The sequence below is a fragment of the Thamnophis sirtalis genome, unplaced genomic scaffold (assembly GCF_051295495.1).
Source record: "Thamnophis sirtalis isolate CommonGarterSnake01/CBP01778 unplaced genomic scaffold, rThaSir2_p1.2 scaffold_7, whole genome shotgun sequence".
In the NCBI taxonomy this organism is placed as follows: Eukaryota; Metazoa; Chordata; class Lepidosauria; order Squamata; family Natricidae; genus Thamnophis; species Thamnophis sirtalis.
Genome location: NW_028261387.1, coordinates 73,958,665 through 73,977,470, shown reverse-complemented (window position 1 = coordinate 73,977,470; position 18,806 = coordinate 73,958,665). Strand labels below are relative to the sequence as shown.

Here is an 18,806-nt window from a genome sequence, read left to right as displayed (position 1 = left end):
AGTTCAAAAGTATTGTATGGTATGAGAAACCAGACAAACTGCATGCTAAATCTGCTATATTTGGGAAGAGTTTTTTTAAAAAAGAGAAATAAGTAAAACAATTTTTTTAAGCAGCCTTAACTGACTAGACGTCCTTCAAATCTGTTCATGTATGCAAGTCTTTTGGGTCAGTGGTGACTCCTAGCAACTGCCAGGACAAGTCCCTGCAGTTTTCTTGGCAAGATTTCAGAAATGTTTTCCTATTGCCTGCCTCCTAGGGGTAAAAGAGAATCGTGACCCATCAAAACCACGGTCCACTAAAGCGCGCCCGATTAAAGCGCGTACGTGACGTCATCAGCAGCGCGACAAATATGACCGCGGAGAAAAAAGGGCGCTTTAAAAAGCGCTTTTAAAGCAAGCCGATTCACATAAAGGTAAGGGTTAGGTTTAGGGTTAGGGTTAGGGTTAGGTTAAGGGTTAGGGTTAGGTTTAGGGTTACGTTAAGCGTTAGGGTTAGGGTTAGGTTAAGGGTTAGCGTTAAGTTTAGCATTAGGTTAAGGGTTAGGTATAGGGTTAGGTTTAGGGTTAGGTTAAGGGTTAGGTTTAGGGTTAGGTTTGGGGGGGTTAGGTTTAGATTTACGCGTTAATTTTAAGTTTACCGCTCACAGCGTGCTGTTTTCGTCGCGCTGTGATGACGTCACGTACGCGCTTTCGTCGAGCGCGCTTTAGTCTACCGTGGTTTTGTGGTGGAACCAAGAGAATGACTGGACCAAGGTTACGCATCTGGCATTGTGCCTAAGGTAGGACTATTACTCATGGTGTCCCAGTTTCTAGTCTGATGCCTTAACTACTATATCAAACTTGGTTCTCCGAATTTGTTATACAGTTCTAAAATTCTTAAAACCAACCAACATGGCAGCTATAGTTAAACCCATTTGGAAGACACGTGATAAAGGAAACATTCTTATTATTTTTAATTGCTTTGAGATTCTGCAAATATATGCCACAAGAGACCTCATTCCATAAGAAGTATCAATTCTTGTAACTATGGGGGAAAAAACCTGCCCAAAGGAGAGCAACAATGTTTAATAAGAATACATACTGAAACTAGTACTGAAAAGAAGCAACTTGTTTAAACATATAAGGATGCATTTTAGTTGCTGAGAATTTTCTTAGTTTTTTCATCAACATCTTGCCATAGCTGCATATCTTTTAAAAATATTTGAGTGATTCAGTACACTAATTATAGTACTGAGAGCTAACTCGGTTAAGTTGTTAAACTAGAAACTGAGAGACTATGAGTTCTAGTCTATTAAGGGTTGACAACTGGGTGACTTTGAGCCATTCACACTCTCTCAGATCAACCCACCTCTCAAGGTAGTTATTGTATGAAAAATATGAGGTAGGTTAGTTGTTGTTGAGTTCTACAGCATAAAGATATTCATAGATTTTCACGGGTACAGTTATGCCGGTTTTGGCGTATTTGGGTCTTTTCCCGTGTAAGATTGAGAGTATCTTGGCGATGTTTCGACGAGGTCCCACTCGTCATCCTCAGGCTGGTGTCTTCGGCCTCATGCCAAAGCCTACACACACACACACACACACACACACACACACACACTATATTGCCAAAAGTATTCACTCACCCATCCAAATAATCAGAATTAGGTGTTCCAATCACTTCCATGGCCACAGGTGTATAAAATCAAGTACCTAGGCATGCAGACTGTTTTGACAAACATTTGTGAAAGAATGGGTCGCTCTCAGGAGCTCAGTGAATTCCAGCGTGGAACTGTGATAGGATGCCACCTGTGCAACAAATCCAGTCATGAAATTTCCTCGCTCCTAAATATTCCACAGTCAACTGCCAGCTGTATTATAAGAACGTGGAAGTGTTTGGGAATGACAGCAACTCAGCCACGAAGTGGTAGGCTACGTAAACTCATTCAACACCAGTGTGTGACCTCACAAATGTGCTTCTGGAAGAATGGTCAAAAATTCCCATAAACACACTCCTAAACCTTGTGGACAGCCTGCCCAGAAGAGTTGAAGCTGTTGTAGCAAAGGGTGAACCAATGTCATATTGAACCCTATGGATTAGGAATGGGATGTCACTTACAGTAAGTTCATATGCGAGTAAAGGCAGGTGAGCAAATACTTTTGGCAATATAGTGTATATATATGACTGTATGTATATATATTCCAGCATAATTCTGGAACACCTTGAGCAATTTCAACGAAACTTGGTACACAGACGACTTACTATCTGGAAAAAAATACTGGGGGGCGTGAGACACCCCTAACACCCCCAGGGTGTGTGTTCTGGTAAGATACAGCCTGTTGTGCCTTAAAATGGCTTCTACTGTACTGCCATAAAATGGCTCCTACTGTACAGTGCAGTGGTGTTGACATAGTAAAGGCTTCACAGTACTCCACAAGGAGGCTCCCTGTGGTAAGGGGGGATATCCAACATTAGAAATTATGTTCGGTCCAGACATTTTCCCTCTGTATATAAATACCTGGGCAATGCTGGCTTATCAGCTAGCAGAATATACTGCAAATATAATAGTTGAATCCAAAATGCCTTCAGTGGATAGGGTTTTTAAAAAATTATTATTATTCCATAAGACAGTTGATAAATTAAGAAAACAAAAGATAGAGGCTTTCATCACTGGCCTCTATAGGGCAAGTAAAAAATCTGCAAGGTGGCGACCATAATGTACAACCCAACAATCCTTACCTTTTTTATATATCCCTGCCATCTTGCAGATTTTGACCTACACTCTTGACGCAAATGCTTGTGATTACATTTATAGGACAAACTGTATGCCTGGTATTAAGACTCAGAAACAATCAAGGGCCAATTTAGTTTAGTTTCTGTCCACAGAGAGAGTAACTAAACCAGTCTAGAAAGCCCTCCAGCTGCCCAAGCACCTATTTGCTTACTTACAAGCACAGTAATTAAAAGTACATTTTAATATAGCTGTATTATCTATATTTTTTTCCAATTCCACTTTAAACCAATCTAAATTGGTGGCTTCTCTCCCAATGTGCTAAGTAGCATAGTTCATTCCTGGAACCTTCTAGGAATGGATTACATAGTTTTGCACATCATTAGCTTTCATTATATCTAGCTTTAATGAATTCTAAATGCTGAGGGAATCAGAAATCCCAGCTCTGTTAGATTAGTGTGTGTTCTGATATTACCAAACAAAAGTTTTGCCACATCATTCATTATTTTACACAGCTGTAATTTTCTTTCTCTAATTTATGTTAACATTATTCCATAGCTTTATCCTTCTGCATCTTTTCTCACATTCCTCCTCCATATATAATACTAACTGGATACCCGTGCTTCACAATGAAACTATGTAATCGGGCTATGCAGAAGAAATTTGGTTCACAATCCATTGGTTCAGTGGTGGTCGAAGATTGAAACAAATAAAGGAATATCGCTCCCGCTGCCTTGAGTCCGGAAGCAGTTCCATAGGTGGAAGGCGTAGACATTTTAGTGAGGTACTGACATTTAGTACTGTAAGGAGCACCAGACTGCCCCTAGTGAAGGAGTGGAATGTTTGCGAGTTTGAACTGAGGTAACGGAATGTGAGGCAACTGGCAGTTAGAACAGAGTTCTTTTCAGATGGGAAGGGGAAGTAGAACTCCTTAGCATCAGAGCGTGTTAATTACTGTATAAGAAATACTAATGATCCGATGGTCATTTCGAAAAATCCTTTCTTAGCGAGCATCTAGAAGCCCTGAAGAACATACGTGCAAAATTTAAAGTTTGTAGGCTTTAATGTTCTGGAGATTTCATGATAAGTGAGTGGTATTTGGCTTTTATAAACTGGCAGTTTTATTTTCAATCTCTTTCCTTATGATCACCAACATAAAGGAATGTATCTTTTCCACCATAAATATATACAAACATTTTCATCAAACGTTAAACCACTACTCATCCACAGCAGCAGCTCTTCAGATTCCCATCAATTCATTGAAACTTTCTACTTTTTTTTATATTGAATGGCTTTGTCTGTACCTATTCTCATTTCCCAAGCTTGGAGAGTTAGACGTTTGATGCTTCCTCACCAGTTCTTTCTCTTTTAAACACTCTAACTGATTTGGTATCATTAGCAACTGTGATAGCTACACTGCTCACTCTTCACCATGTATGAAGAAAATGAAGATCTGATCTTGTGGAATATCTCTGCAAAGCCTCAAACAGCTGCATTTGTGCAAGACCTATAGAGGAAGAAAATGGCTCTATGTATCTTCTTTCTTTTGCTCAAAAGTTTCCTTAATAGGAAATTATGTCCAACCCGTGCTAACAGAGAGAAGCATTCCAATCCCTGATGTAAACCACTGAGTTCTCCCTTTGATTTGAAGTGTAAATACTGCCTTTTATAAAAAGAGCTTTTTATAAATGGCCCAGTGCCACTCCAACATCATTAGTCATAGCCTTGTAGCTGCTCTTCTGGTTTTGTTCTTTCCACAAATGTGATCAACTCTTAAACAGTTTTTTAAACTCAGCCCACCTTTATATTATAATGTTGTTTCAATATAAATCTATACTGAGGCAATATAGAACAGGCACTGGAGGCTCAATTTCAAGGGGGAAAAAGATGGGGTAAAGATGCCTTCAAGTGGGTCTTCTGTAGTAAACTAATTTTTCTGCTTGTAAATCTAGGTTTGTTTTGTTTGATCAATACAGAAAAACTGCCCATCATGTTTTGTTTAAAATAAATTATAGAGGCCAATGCTGTAGGTATGTTACTATGGGGTGGGAGTAGAGTGCTTTGCATAAATCTCTTTTAAGCTGCTGGTCCATACAATTCAATATGTCTATGGTTCCAATGTCTTGTTGCACCAATCTGACAAAACTCTTTCAAGGGCTTGTTTTCTGCAGTTTTAAGAAAAGGAATGTTTGGAACATTGCTAGTTAATCAACACAGGACTTGCCATCAATGCTGCGAACCCAGGAGCTCGCTCTTAGGCATGCAATGCCATCTGTAAGATCCAGTTGATCTCTCTGCAAATACATGGATTCTTGTGGTAATTAAACAATCCATGTATTGCATTTAATTCAGAACTGAATTAAAAAGAATTCTATTATGGATTTTTCTGAGAACAAATTTTGGAAGCTCTATCCTTAGCAGATCTATGGTGAAATTAATACTGGTAGAAATGAAGTTGCTATTTTGCTAAGTTGCTATGTCTTAAAAGTAGAGGTAAAGTTTCCTCTTGCACATATGTGCTAGTCGTTCCCAACTCTAGGGATTGGTGCTCATCTCCGTCTCAAAGCTGAAGAGCCAGCGCTGTCCGAGGACGTCTCCCAAAGGTGGTTCCTATTTTTCTACTTGCATTTTTACATGCTTTCGAACTGTTGGCAGAAGCTTGGACAAGTAATGGGAGCTCACTAGGGATTCGAACTGCCGAATTGCCGATCTTTCTGATCTATGAGCTCAGCGTCTTAGCCACTGAGCCACCATGCCCCTATTTTAGTGTCTTAGTTGGTTTTTAATGGGGGAGGGGGTTGTATTTATTACCTGGTCTTTATTTTTTTAGTATACATTGTCCATGTTGAGCATCCATCTAACTGTTTCAATGCAAGACATTTGTTCTTCTGCAGAAAAACATAGATACACATAGAGATTATATTTGCTTTATAATGCAAACTACAAGTTTTTTCTATCTTTCTTTAACCTTTAAGATGTTTTGGGTATTTAAAACTGTGCCAGCCCTTTGCACGCTGTAAGGATCTTCTCTACCCATGTCACGATTCAATACAATATTCTCATGGTTATTCCAAGAACACCAAGGAAGGAATGGTTGCATGGAAGCAAATTAAGCTCTTTATGGTTAAACATGGAAGAGATATCTTGACCACCTCATGCAGTTTTTAAAAATGTAAATATGATCCCATAACATCTTTATTTAATTTAGGGGAAAATTCTGAAGATCTGTTTTTAAAAAATCCATGGAAAATTATATCAAAGAAAAATTCTGCTCTCAAAGTTGAACAGATTAAAAAAAGCCGATCCACACCAGTTTATCCAGGCCTAACTTTAAAGTAGTTAACAGTGCTAAATATAATACTAGTATTTAATGATGGATAAGTGTCTAAAAACCTCCCATGCTGGAGCATCTACAACTTCTGGAGGCAAGTCATTCACCTGATTAATTGATGTAACTATCAGGAAATTTCTCCTTAGTTCTAGTTTGCTTCTCTCCTTGATTAGTTTCCATCCACCAGTTTTTGTCCTGTTTAATTTTAATTTAATTTAATGTTTTAATTTAATGATGTTATTTTGTAGTTGTTTATTCTTTAATATCTCAACATTCATTCTTTTTTTCTTTGCAGTGTTGCTTCTGCTTTCTTTTACATATTATGTACTGTACCCCACTCTTCTGCCAAGTCATGCATACAGCATTCACCCTAATTTCAATTTAAGAGAAAGCAGGAAGCATTAAAATATAGCTCACAATAATATTAATAGTATTAAAGTACTTGAATGTACAGTAATTTTACATAAAACAGAAAACAATTTTAATTTTGGTTTTGTTGTAATACCCCTATCTTCCTTCTTTACTCTGTCCTCCTACAGCATGTAAGTCCTAATTAAATCCCAAGCATATTTGGTCTGTGATCATGGTAGGATATACTCATTGATCCAAAGGAGTTGACTCCTCTTAAATTGAGCAGTGCTGCCACTGCATTCTGTTCTAATGGCAGTAAGATAACTACTTGAGCCTACAGAGAGGTGAACATTAAAATGTCTAAGCCCTCACAAAGCCTCCCTTGACCTAAACCTTGGCACAGCTTGCGTATGGTTTCGTTATACCCCCCACCCCCAAGGATAATTCACATGCATGTTTCTATTTCATCCTTGTCTATTTTTTGAAATATAAATTCCCTTTAAAAGGCATGTGACGTACTGGCTTGAAAGGCCTTGGACACTTTTGATTTTTAATATCATGATGACTTAATAGCAACCATCCACATTCCTCTGAAATCTTGCAAGCAGTGTCTAAGCTCTTCTTTATAGTTTTCTGAACTGTTGATTCCTATGCATTGTGGTAGAACATGAACCTAAGATTCAACTTCTGACATATCCTATTACTGTAAAAGACTGCAATAACCACTAAAAACGATTTGTTAACCAATGAAGCAGAAAACAACTAACAGTCCCAGAAAAAAATATGTCCAGTTCAAGTTAGAAGAACTAATGTAAAAACAAAATGATTTCTCTCAAATTGAAAAAATAAACTCAACTGAACTTCTCTAAAAACTTTCATTTTTATTTTATTAGGTTTAGAAACCAACTGACTCCAAAATGATTCTAGAAGACTCACAATTTAAAACAGGCAGCATTATAAAAATGCACAATACAGCATAAATATATAACATCCATCCGAACAATGCACTACTGTATACATACAGAACATGACCAGCAAGGAGGCAAAAAGCTTATTGACCACAGCTGTAACTTACTCTTTGAGTAAAAGCTGTGAATTCAAGATGACCCCAGACAGTGCACAAATCTTGAATGGGGAACTACAATCCCATCCACGATTCAAGACAGAAAAGACCCAGATCATGAGGACTATAATAACCGTAGCCACTCAGTCTTGCTAGAAATAAGTGAAAGGTGATTTCTATCCATCCAGATCTGTCCATGCTGGCTGGGAAATCTGGGAGCTGAAGTCTACATACGTTAAAATTGCCAAATTGAGAAATAATATAAATTGATGCTGTGATTATAGTTGCATACCCCTGATTAGTTCAAAATTTTATTTGAAACAAATCTGCTAAGATCTTTGTTTAAAACATTGGAAAAAATGCTGCTAGGAAGAGGGGACAAAAAAAGGGTCAAGATTTGCCTTGGCAAAAAACCTAAATAATTTGAAATATTGGTTTGTTTTCCCCAAAAGCCCTGTTCCCCTATATCCGTGATGGTGAACCTATGCCATGCATGCCAGATGTGGCACGCAGAGCCCTCTCTGTGGCATGCGCGCCATCACCAGCTTCTCTTCCGGGTTCCAGCATGTGCCTGCACGCGGGACCAGCTTTCCGGCACGCATGCGCGTGATGGAAACTGGAAGAGCAGCTGGCTCTCTTCTGGGTTTGGCACTCCAGTTTCAGCACTCAGTGCCAAAAAGGTTAACCATCACCACCCTATATTAAATACATCTTGACCTGGATGTAGGCAGCTTGGCATAAAGCTGAATTATAATACAAGACATGCAGATTCTCATTCTATTATCTTTCCAAATTTCTCTCACTATTTATGGGTGACATATTAAACATCCTGGATGCAAAAGGCTTTCTTTCCTTTCCTAGATGCAGATAGTTAATTTTTGGAAAATTTATATTTTCTGAGGATCTCTAAGTTGAAGCCACTACAAATGGAAGTTCAGTTTAATGAGTATTTTAGGCTTGATCAACAATTGCAAATAGAATTCAATTACAAAAGGGTGCTGGATGGTGTTTCTACTGGATATCCACCCAAAAATTCCAAGTTCATGATCCTTACCTAGAAGCTGCAATCTCAGATTTCTGCCTGGCGATGGCTGCTGCTCTCTGAGCACCTTCTATGTTCCGGTCCACTTTCTGCCTTATCTTTGCACTTTTTAGAGGTATCACCCGTTTCTTCATGCCTTTGATCAATACGTTCATGCGGTATTTTCCTTCTTCCTTTTTCCCATCGGGCAATGTGGTACAACCATATCCATGCCGCACGTTATCCAGCCACTCGCCCTCATACTTCAGGCCACTTGATCTCTCACTTATGCCAAAACCTGAACGTTTGTCATTCTTCCACTCTCCCATGTAGGATTCTGTGGTGGTGGCATCAATATCAGCATCAAAAGGTGGGAAGTCCTCTCCTTCTACTCCTTCTCCCAGACTGGCGGTGGAGGTAGCATCACTACCTGTAGAACTCATCCCACTCTCACTCTTAAGGAAACTGAGTCGACTCCTTTGGCTGGCCAAAGAGGTCTTCGAGTCAGATTTCTTGATTTTCCCAAACAAGGAGCTCCTCTTGAAGATTCCCCCCTTCTTTAATTTCCCAGCATCAGCATCTGCATACAAGCTGAGAGCAAAGCCACCCCGAGTTATGGTAGGTGACATGGGAACATGTTCCTGGTTTGCTGATGGCAAATCGTGTTGTAGCAGAGTGCCATTGCTGTGCTCACTCCGTAGGGATGTAAGGGAGGTTCTTAGAGGGTTGCGGACCACAGCTGCAATGCCATATGGGACACTTTGACGAACTCCATAACCGTGGCGCATGCCATTGGTGAACTGGCCTTGATAGGTACCTGGAATCAAAAGTAAGAACTAAGTCAAATACATCAAATTTCTCTGGAATGAATATGAAAGCATAGCTGTTCAGGCAGCCACAGCACAGCATCTTCCCATATAAATGGTTTCTCATTGCAGGAAAACTGTACTTATTCCCAGTCAGAGAGAGCTATAACGTCTTCCCAGTCAGCAAATATAATTTTTCCATCCCCTCTGAGATTAAACCTAGCATCGGTACACAGCTTCTGCTGAGGGTGATATTCATTAACGGCATATATAAAACAAAACACTAATGAGGGCAAGGTTTGCAAATCTGGCAAATAGGTGGTAATTGTTCTAATCCTTTGCTTTTTTTAAAAAAAGAATATCAGTATAAAGAGTTTGATTTCCTATTAAACAATGAAATTGTCTAACTAGATCATCAGTATTAAACAATACTCCTATTCAAATTGACTTACTATCTGGCATGGCAAATATGGGTTATGGGGAAAATAGAGCGCATTGGCAATTTCTTTTCATAGGTGTACATTCAAGCATGTACACTAGGACTAAAATAGATGTAGTCAACTTAAATAATATGTTTCTAAAGTGCAGGGAAAAGGGGGAATTTATCTTGAAATAGGAACTTTTGGAAAGTAAATCATCTCAAAATAAAGTAATATTTTATCACACACACACAAGATTACTTGCTCTTCATTTATAATATTACATGTAAGGGTAGGGGAAATTTGAAGGTCTTTTCATTTTATTAGTTTAGTCTCTGAATTCAAATAATGAATTTTACTAACTTTCATTACCCGGGAATAAAGTGGGATACAAATAAATACATTCTAAAGTTCATTTCTGATATCACAAAGAAAAGAGTGTTGGCTCCAACATACTGTCCACTTATTGTTTCTGTATATTGTTTACTTTTGGCTTTAATAACTTTAATAATTTTTACATGTGGACTTCAACTCCCGGATTCCCAACCCAGACATTCTTCTGGAAATTAATTCCACTCACTTTAAAACTGCAAAGGTTAAAAAAAACCCCACTACATTAGATAATTCCCTCACTGCTATTCCCTTCTACCTTTCTCTTCCAGGAAAATGACTGCCAACTTTCCTATAGGAGAGATTTACTTAATTCTTAGACTTATATTTATGATGTTTGTGTGTGTTTGTCACACACACACACACACACACACACACACATATACATACATACATACATATATATATATATATATATATATATATATATATATATATATATATATATAGAGAGAGAGAGAGAGAGAGAGAGAGAGAGAGAGAGAGAGAGAGAGAGAGAGAGAGAGAGAGAGAGAGAGAGGGGGGGAGGGAGGGAGGGAGAGAGAGAGGGAGGGAGGGAGAGAGAGACTGAGACTCAAATACATTACACTGAAATAATGGAAACAAACAAAACATCTAAAGACACATATAGACAAAAAACAGCTTTACAATTTCCTTCTTTCCATCTCGTTCCATTGTAATAGTTTCTGTACCTCCTTTTACTAGCACTGCTGAAGTGGGATATTGGTTAAGATTTCAGTGCATAGAGAGAAAGTTGCTAGTTCAAAACTTGACGGATTTTTTTAAAGATTACTGCTTTTATTTTACATTATTTATTATTTCACTTTCCTTATATAGCTAGTTTTCCCTTGGACTTTAAAAAAATAAATTAAGGGGAAATTAGGTGCTGAAAAACCTATAATTAAAAATATCCCACTGACTTTAAATCAGCAATGTTCTCTTAAGTTAAGGATCATAACCATTTTATTATTTTAGTAATACAGAAAAAAAGAGATACACAATTGGAAGCATTCCTATCACCCATCTCCTCCCACTTATTACTGTATGACTGTAATTTTGTTGCTTGTATCCTTACAATTTATATTGTGTCCTAGTATGATTTGATTGCTTTTTTGTACCCTATGACTATCATTAAGTGTTGTACCTTATGATTCTTGAGGAATGTATCTTGTCTTTTTATATACACTGAGAGCATATGCACCAAAGACAAATTCCTTGTGCGTCCAATCAAGAATAAAGAATTATATAAGAATAATAAACAATAATTTAAAAATGGCCATAAAGAATTCTGTTCTACTCTACTCTACTCTACTCTACTCTACTCTACTCTACTCTACTCTACTCTACTCTACTCTACTCTACTCTACTCTACTCTATTACCTCTCAGCTGAACGAGCCACTCTTCTTGCGCAAAGCAGTCAATAAATAGTTGAATCCCATGCAATGAAGTGCTCTGGCTCAAATGAATAGGAGACCCACAAATGAACAAAATACAAAAAGAGTATTTTGGAAGTGGAACAGAAAATCATGCTCTGAAATTAATTTGAAGGTGAATGGGAATTAATTGACAACAACACCATCCATTTCTGCCCTTCAGAAACAGTTGCTTTTCTATTAGTGACAAGGCAACCCAACAGTGTAGATAAGGTCTAAGAGTCTAGTCCTAAACACAGTATGCAAAGTCTATTTGCTTTATATTCTATATAAAAAATAGCTGATTCAGAAAATCTGCAAAACTTGTTGAAGTATGAAACATCTTTTAAACAGTTATTGGGTGGACTAAATTTCATCTCAATATTTGCAAAAGTTTTATATATTTGACTAGGGTAAAAGTGGATAGCATTTCTCTCTGCCCTATATTTCTATCTATCTACTTACCTATACCTACCTATCTACTTACAACTATCATCTACTATCATCTATCCATCCATCCATCCATCCATCCATCTCTCATCTGTATCTAGCCATCATTCTGGATGACAGTACTCCATGCTTTTTCATTCTTTTGTTGTATATATTCTCAGTTGAAAACCATTTAAATGTAACAAAAATCTTCTTTTCCATAGCGTATTTGATCTTTTCACAGAAAAAGCTTGGTCCCTTTCCCACCAATTAGCACAAAACATTAATTTTCTTCACTTCAGAGATTCTATCTTGCTTCATTGTCCACCTTTTGTTGATATGGTTACCTCAGCAACGAACAACACTACTCTCTCACCCCCAAAACTTTTCTTCTATCCTTCACACACAGTTTCAAATTCCATTCCAAAATTAGTAAGCTACATTCCCCTACTCTCCATTCAACTTGGGTATCCTGGAATGAAATATGCTAAAGAAATACAAATATTTATTCCCAGTAAAGAGACACTAGCTCCCCCAAGGATTTGTATTCTCATAGGCAAAGGGCCAAGAACAAATGAAGATTTTTTATGGATTCTGACCTCCATAGCTCACCAATGAGGTCTATCATATCAACAAAGGACAATAATCCTTAAAGATCTAAAAAAATACTAGGAAGACAAGGAAGAGTTCATAAAAAATACACAAATACAGTGGACTCTAGAATGAATTACAATAAGGTGTAAACAAGTGAGCACCATATAGACAAGACTATTGACTTGATCAATTCTTCCTTATTAATTTTCACTGCCTTTCATTATGCTGTAATATTAAGATAAGCCCCAGAAGACACTTCACATAAAAATATCCTTACAAGATTGTTCCCTTTCTCTCAAGTATATGTAAATTTAACATTTAAGCTAAATTGCTAATCAATGCTATAATTCTTGTAAAAAGGTTAATATAGAAAAATAATCACAAGAACAGGGAAGTTAGGTACAAAGTAAACACTGTATTTGGGCAATTAAAAAATGGAAATATTGAAATGTCAGAATTCTTTTAAAAAGGAAATAGAATTAGGAAGCAATTCTGCAGAATAGTTATACATATGGGATTATAAAGAGGATTTTAATATTACTGTAGAGTGTAAAAAAGGAGGAAAGTCAGTTTCTGAAGCATAGAAAAGGATAATTCTTTTCCTATCTTCTCCCACCAAATATGACTTAAATAGCTTCAAAGGTTCTATTCCAGGCTCTATCTCTGAATTATAATTTATACATTATACATTGAGTTTGTTTAAAGTATAAATTTTTCTCCTGCTTTCTCCCTATATGTATATATGTTTGTGTGTGTCTGTGTGTGCGCACACATGGGCATGCGTAGACACAAGTTGTATACATAGCTTTGCAAACTATTCAAGAGTAGATATTTAATTCCAGATATAGTGGTAGTTCAGAAATCTTGGTGTCAGTAGACTGGAGTCTGTATAAACCACATTCTGGAGGATTACATGACATATTAGATGCCATTACAGTGGTGGGTTCCTACCGGTTTGGCCAAATTGGTAGTGGTTTGGCAGCCTGGATCGCTGGAACCAGCAGTGACCCAGACCTGCCACACCCATGAAACAGTTCTCCGGGTGGCACCACCGGTGCTGCCATCTTGTCTTTTTATAGCACTGTGCATATGCGTGCAGTGCGCATCAAGCACATGCACACATGCGAAGCGCCCACCAGCAAACCGGCAGTAATGACTGCTGGAACCCACCCTGTGCCATGAGCTTTGGTACTGGGTGGAAAAGCTCTTTGATTCATCATCTGCTATTGTAATATCCTCTTTTTCCACAGATGGATGTAAATTAACATCCAAAAGCTTTGGAGAAATTGGGAGATGAGTTCATCTTGATGGATCACAAGATGAGCCATCAGAGTGATGCAACTTTTTAAAAAACCAAATTCAGTCATAGACTTCATCAAAAGAAACACAGTGTTCAGATCAAATGAAATATGGTTCTTCTCTGCTCTGTATTGGTAAGATCAACATAGAATCCAGTTCTGGCTTTATATTTAATTGAAGGGTTTTAACAAACAAATTAATAGCAACCAAGATGATAAATGGTCCTGGAAAGAAAACAATTACCAGAAACATGGGGAGATTTGATAACTCTCCAAGTATCCAAATGGCTGTTATAGTACAGAATTGTTTAAAGGTGTTTTAGAAAACAGATCAAGAAATAGTGGGGTTTAAGTTACAAACAGATTTTGGATAGATAATGGCATCAGGAGAAAAATTCCTAGTGGTAAGAGCTATTTACAATGGAACATATTGATTTAGAAGGTGACTTTTCTTTGCTGGAAGTATTTAAACAAAGACTGGATGGACATCAGAGTAAGAATAAGAGATTTCTGTACAAAGCAGGAAGTTGGACTGTATGTTCTCCAAAGTCCCTTCTAATCTTTAATTCTATATTATATACGCAAGCCCTCGTGGAGGGGAACAAATATGTGTATGGCTGCCCAAATTAGTTTCAGTGATTCCAAATGGTTTGCAAAGGTGAAAACTCAATGTAAAGACAATAAAGAATAAGTCCCCTCCCCTGCTGACAACTACCATATCAGATAAGCCATTTGATAGCACCCCACTCAGGTGTCCCCAAAACCAGGTCTCCAGGGCCTTGCGAAAGTGTGTCAAAGTGGGCCCAATTTTATGCATGTAGTATCTGGATTTGAATGGCGATTTCACAGTCCACTTTATACTATTGGACAGATTATAGAGCTCATCATTCCTAATCCTACTTTAGCATCTGAATTTGGGGGATGCTAAACTCTTTAGACACTTCATTCCATAGCTTTTTTCATTGATTGTCTTACTAACAGAACTAATCATTAGCTCCTATAAAAGCCTTCTGCTGAAACCATGCCATATTTTAACACTACTTGAGGCAACAATCTTTGGCTGGGTTTAGAAATTCTACTAGGCATGTTTCTGTCCATTATGATTCTGTCCATTATTTAATAAACCACAACTACCTTTGTCTACAGAATAAGGTAAGCCAAATACAAACAAACATGATCATCCTAAACTGAAATGTAGTTTACTTGGGCTAATTCAAATTCTACGTGGACCCACTGTTGATTTGTTAATGATTGAGTGTAAACCATTGTGGAAAGTGCCTTACAATGCCTTGTAAAGACCTTTGGAAGAAATGTTTTCTTTTAGAAAAAAGATATTGACATTTGTGCAACAATTTTTTTTCAAAGGTAGTATATTAGTTTATTTCATGATAAATTATGAATTAAAAAATAAGAAATTGCCATTTGGACTCTCTTTGGAAAGGAACAGAAAAAGGAAAGATTTGTAGCTGTAGAATATAAAATAACTTCATGACAGAAAATGCAACTGAAGCACTCAGGTGTGAAGACAAGCACATTCATCATCAGAATGAGATAATTTTTTTCTAAAGCATATAGAATATGAATTTTCTTGCTCTTGCTAGTGACAATCTGGAATATCCTGCAGATTGGAAGCAGCTGTGCAGGTAAATTCATCTTCTGATGTGTGGGTGGCACAGCAGGGACCCAACTTACTAATGCAATCTTCATCACAAACAACTCATACCTTGAAAATGTTTAATGTGAGTCAACAGGTATTGATATAATTTAATACTAGACAGCTATTGTGAATGTCAGTAATATTGTAAGAAATGTCTCAAAAATTTTTCCAGTTACTAATAATGAAGTCCTACATGTATTCCGTATACTGTAATTCAGTCTCATGAAATTCAGTAGCACTTATTAAATTTCATACAGATGAGTATGTATAAGATTACAATTTGTTTATTATAGATATCACTTGAGCATTTTGTTCATATAAGAACAAAACTCTTTCATATTTCACTTAGAAATCTATTTCTCTTGTTATTTTCAATGGAAAGTCATCATAAACTATTCACCCCAGTGGTATATAAGTCAAACAGGTTTAGTTTCAGATAAACTTACATGGCAAAAATGCACCAAAAAGTACATTTGGACACCTGTTGGTGAACATTTTTTCAGATGTTTCTAATGGCTATGCATTTAATCCAAGCAGCGCTTCACTTTCTCATTGCTTATCTGGTTTTGGGTTTTGGTTTTGCACCTCAACTCTCAATCACAAGATTATTTGTTGGACACAACTAAGCCTCATTATTTTGTTAAACAAACACAAAAAACTAGCCAATTGGACTGTCCATAATCCATCAGTCTATATACAGAATACCTTAAAATGCAAATAAATATGTAAACATGTTGTTTAATGATGTTTTCAGCTGTTCTAAACCAATCTTCTTCCTTACCAAGAATCATGAACATATTATGAAATATACCTAACTGCTTGAAGTTTGCCTTGAATTTTCCAGAAAAGTAGTGAAAATATCTGAAGTTTCTTAATGAGCCATATAATGGTATGATTTCTAATCATAAATTGTTTAACCACAATATTGGGTTGATACAACATTCCAAACAAGTCGCATCATGGCACATCAAAAATTGTCTTGCACCAGTGTAATTTTTGCAACTGGTTATGCACAGAAACATACTTGATACATTGGGTTTTATTAAGTTGTCCTCATGATTTCTGATTCTGTGGCAAGCATCTCCTTGTTCACTCTGTTGGATAAGAGCTTCTAGATATTTTGTGAGTTGGATGGTGGATGCTCAACCAATCAGCAATGATTGATATATACCATGAAATGAATGCTTATTCTAAAAGCTTTGAGCTGACACATCTTGCATTGCAAAGAAGGGTAATCAGTGATGGAATTGTATCAGGAGTCAAATTGTAATTGGGCAGCCAACACCAGATAATTAAGCAATAAAATGTATGTAAGATACGCAGATTAATTCAGAAATGGTGATGAGAAAGCCAGGTATTTGTGTATGGGACATATATATGACATACATACATACACACACACACACACACATACATACATACATACATAAATGCAAAGTTTGCACACATACACACACTCATTAATATACAGAGGGAGAACTATGTACATGTTCAGCTGCAATTTAATAAATAAGACATACATCTGGAGAGATTAAATATTACATTCTACTCCAAGGCCTTCATGTTACCTCTTTTCAGGAATAAGAACTGAATTATTTTCCCTCAAGATTGCAGCTTTGGAACTCTTAGCCTACATAGCACTTTGTCCATGCCCCATCTGGGAAGGAACTGGCAGCCAACCACATCTTAGTCAGTCTTACCTCCATCAGCATAGGTCTCTGTACCATATCCATCTTGCAGCCCGTTATTCCAGGTACCTTCATACTTTGCTCCATTGCTGACATTCTGCCTTATGCCGTATCTTCCCTTGAAACCATGGGTCCATTCACCTTTGTAAAACCATCGTCCTTTGGTTTCAATCCCTAAGCCATGTCGCTTTCCTTGAGACCAGTAGCCCTCATAGGTATTGCCACTGGGCCAGGTATATACCCCCACCACTTCAAAACCATAGTTCCAAGAGCCAGAGTATTCGCCCTGACCTTTGGGGCCAGTACAGATGCCATGCCCATGGGCTTTGCCACCTTCCCAGCCCCCACAGTAGGCTCCTCCATCATCGAAGTCAAACCTTCCACCACTCATGATACAGGACCAAAGTCAGAAAGCCAGAGGTTTCCACTCTTCTCTTTTGCTCCTCTTTTCCTTCCTCTTCTCTTCTTCTCTCTTGCCTATTTAGCCAGATTATGGCTCCATTAATGGACCAATCATAGCCCGATTCAAATGCCGCATAGCCAGGTTCAGCGGAACCATTTTCAAAGAGCCCAAGAAAAGAGAATTGCTGTGGGATCCAAGTCCCTGTTGATGGAGGGAGTATGAAGCCAGAGAACTCAGAAAGTTGCCCTTCTTGGTTCTACAGAACCATTACTCAAGAAGATGTGGAGATGTTGATTAGAGATACAAACTACTTCCTGGTCTTGGAAAGAATAGGACTGAAGTTCCCTCTCAGCTGTACAGTTCTAAACTTTACATCCTTGATCAGAGGCCGGGCAAAGGTTGTAATTTCCCCCTTCCACTAAAGTAGTTGTACTGGCTTTTCTATCATCCTTGCAGTCTCCTTAAAAATCCCCCCCCCCCAATCCTTTCTTTTAAGAGTCCGTGCACATCTACAGGAGCTGCGCTCTCTTTAATCTTCTTGCCGGATTGTGCCTATCCTACGGCTTACGCCCTCGTTGCTTTTCCTCCTTCCTTTGGTTCCTATGCCCTCCACGAGGTCCCAGCCCCGGGCGATGCCAGCGTTTTTACTGCCCCGTAGGCTGTGTGCATGGCTCCCAATCTCCTCCAGAGTCTCTTCCTATTTTTCGCCTCCTCCTCTGCCAAAGAAAAGGTCAAAGCTGCCCTAACAAGGCCATCGGCTCCCTAGAGCTGCTCCTAAAATAGACCCCCCTCGCCCAGCCCCTTTTCTAAGACCCTTTTACGGAGGAGAGAGGACCCACCTCTTCGGGGCCGGAATAAAAATTAATAACCCTGGAGGAGGAGAGGGACCGAGGAAGCAAGTGTGTACTTTTAAAAATAGCAGCCTGGGAACGGCGGAGCGGGGGAGGCGGAGAAGGGGGTCGCGGTTCTGCCCGGCTGTTTGCGCCGAAGTTTTTTTTTTTCTTTTTCCAGTAGGGCCGAGCCAGAAACGGCTTCTCCTAAGCCCGAGGGTGGGGACAAGGAGAGCATGCATGGATCCCTGAACCAAGAGGTTAGCAGGCAGGACTGGAAGGGGCACAACCCGTGAATCCGGGTTTTTGTAAATTTGGCTGAGCATTATGTTGCTGGGCCGGGAAGGCGACAGGCTCTCTTCGGAAAATTCGGGCGTCGCTGGGAAGCTTTCTTCAAAATTG

At 38.3% G+C, this 18,806-nt stretch overlaps 1 protein-coding gene across 1 annotated transcript in view; it reads right to left on the bottom strand.

Annotated features, from left to right (window-relative positions):
• Positions 1-18,380, bottom strand: part of JPH2 (junctophilin 2) — a 64,328-nt gene extending 45,948 nt beyond the window's left edge. Inside the window, exons 1-2 of the mRNA XM_014069631.2 lie at positions 17,184-18,380; positions 8,511-9,294 (exon numbers count right to left, since the gene is read on the bottom strand). Of these exons, the coding sequence (XP_013925106.2) occupies positions 8,511-9,294; positions 17,184-17,562 (1,163 nt within the window). The 5' untranslated portion in view covers positions 17,563-18,380. The remainder of the gene's footprint in view (positions 1-8,510; positions 9,295-17,183) is intronic.
• Between the last annotated feature and the right edge of the window lie 426 nt (positions 18,381-18,806).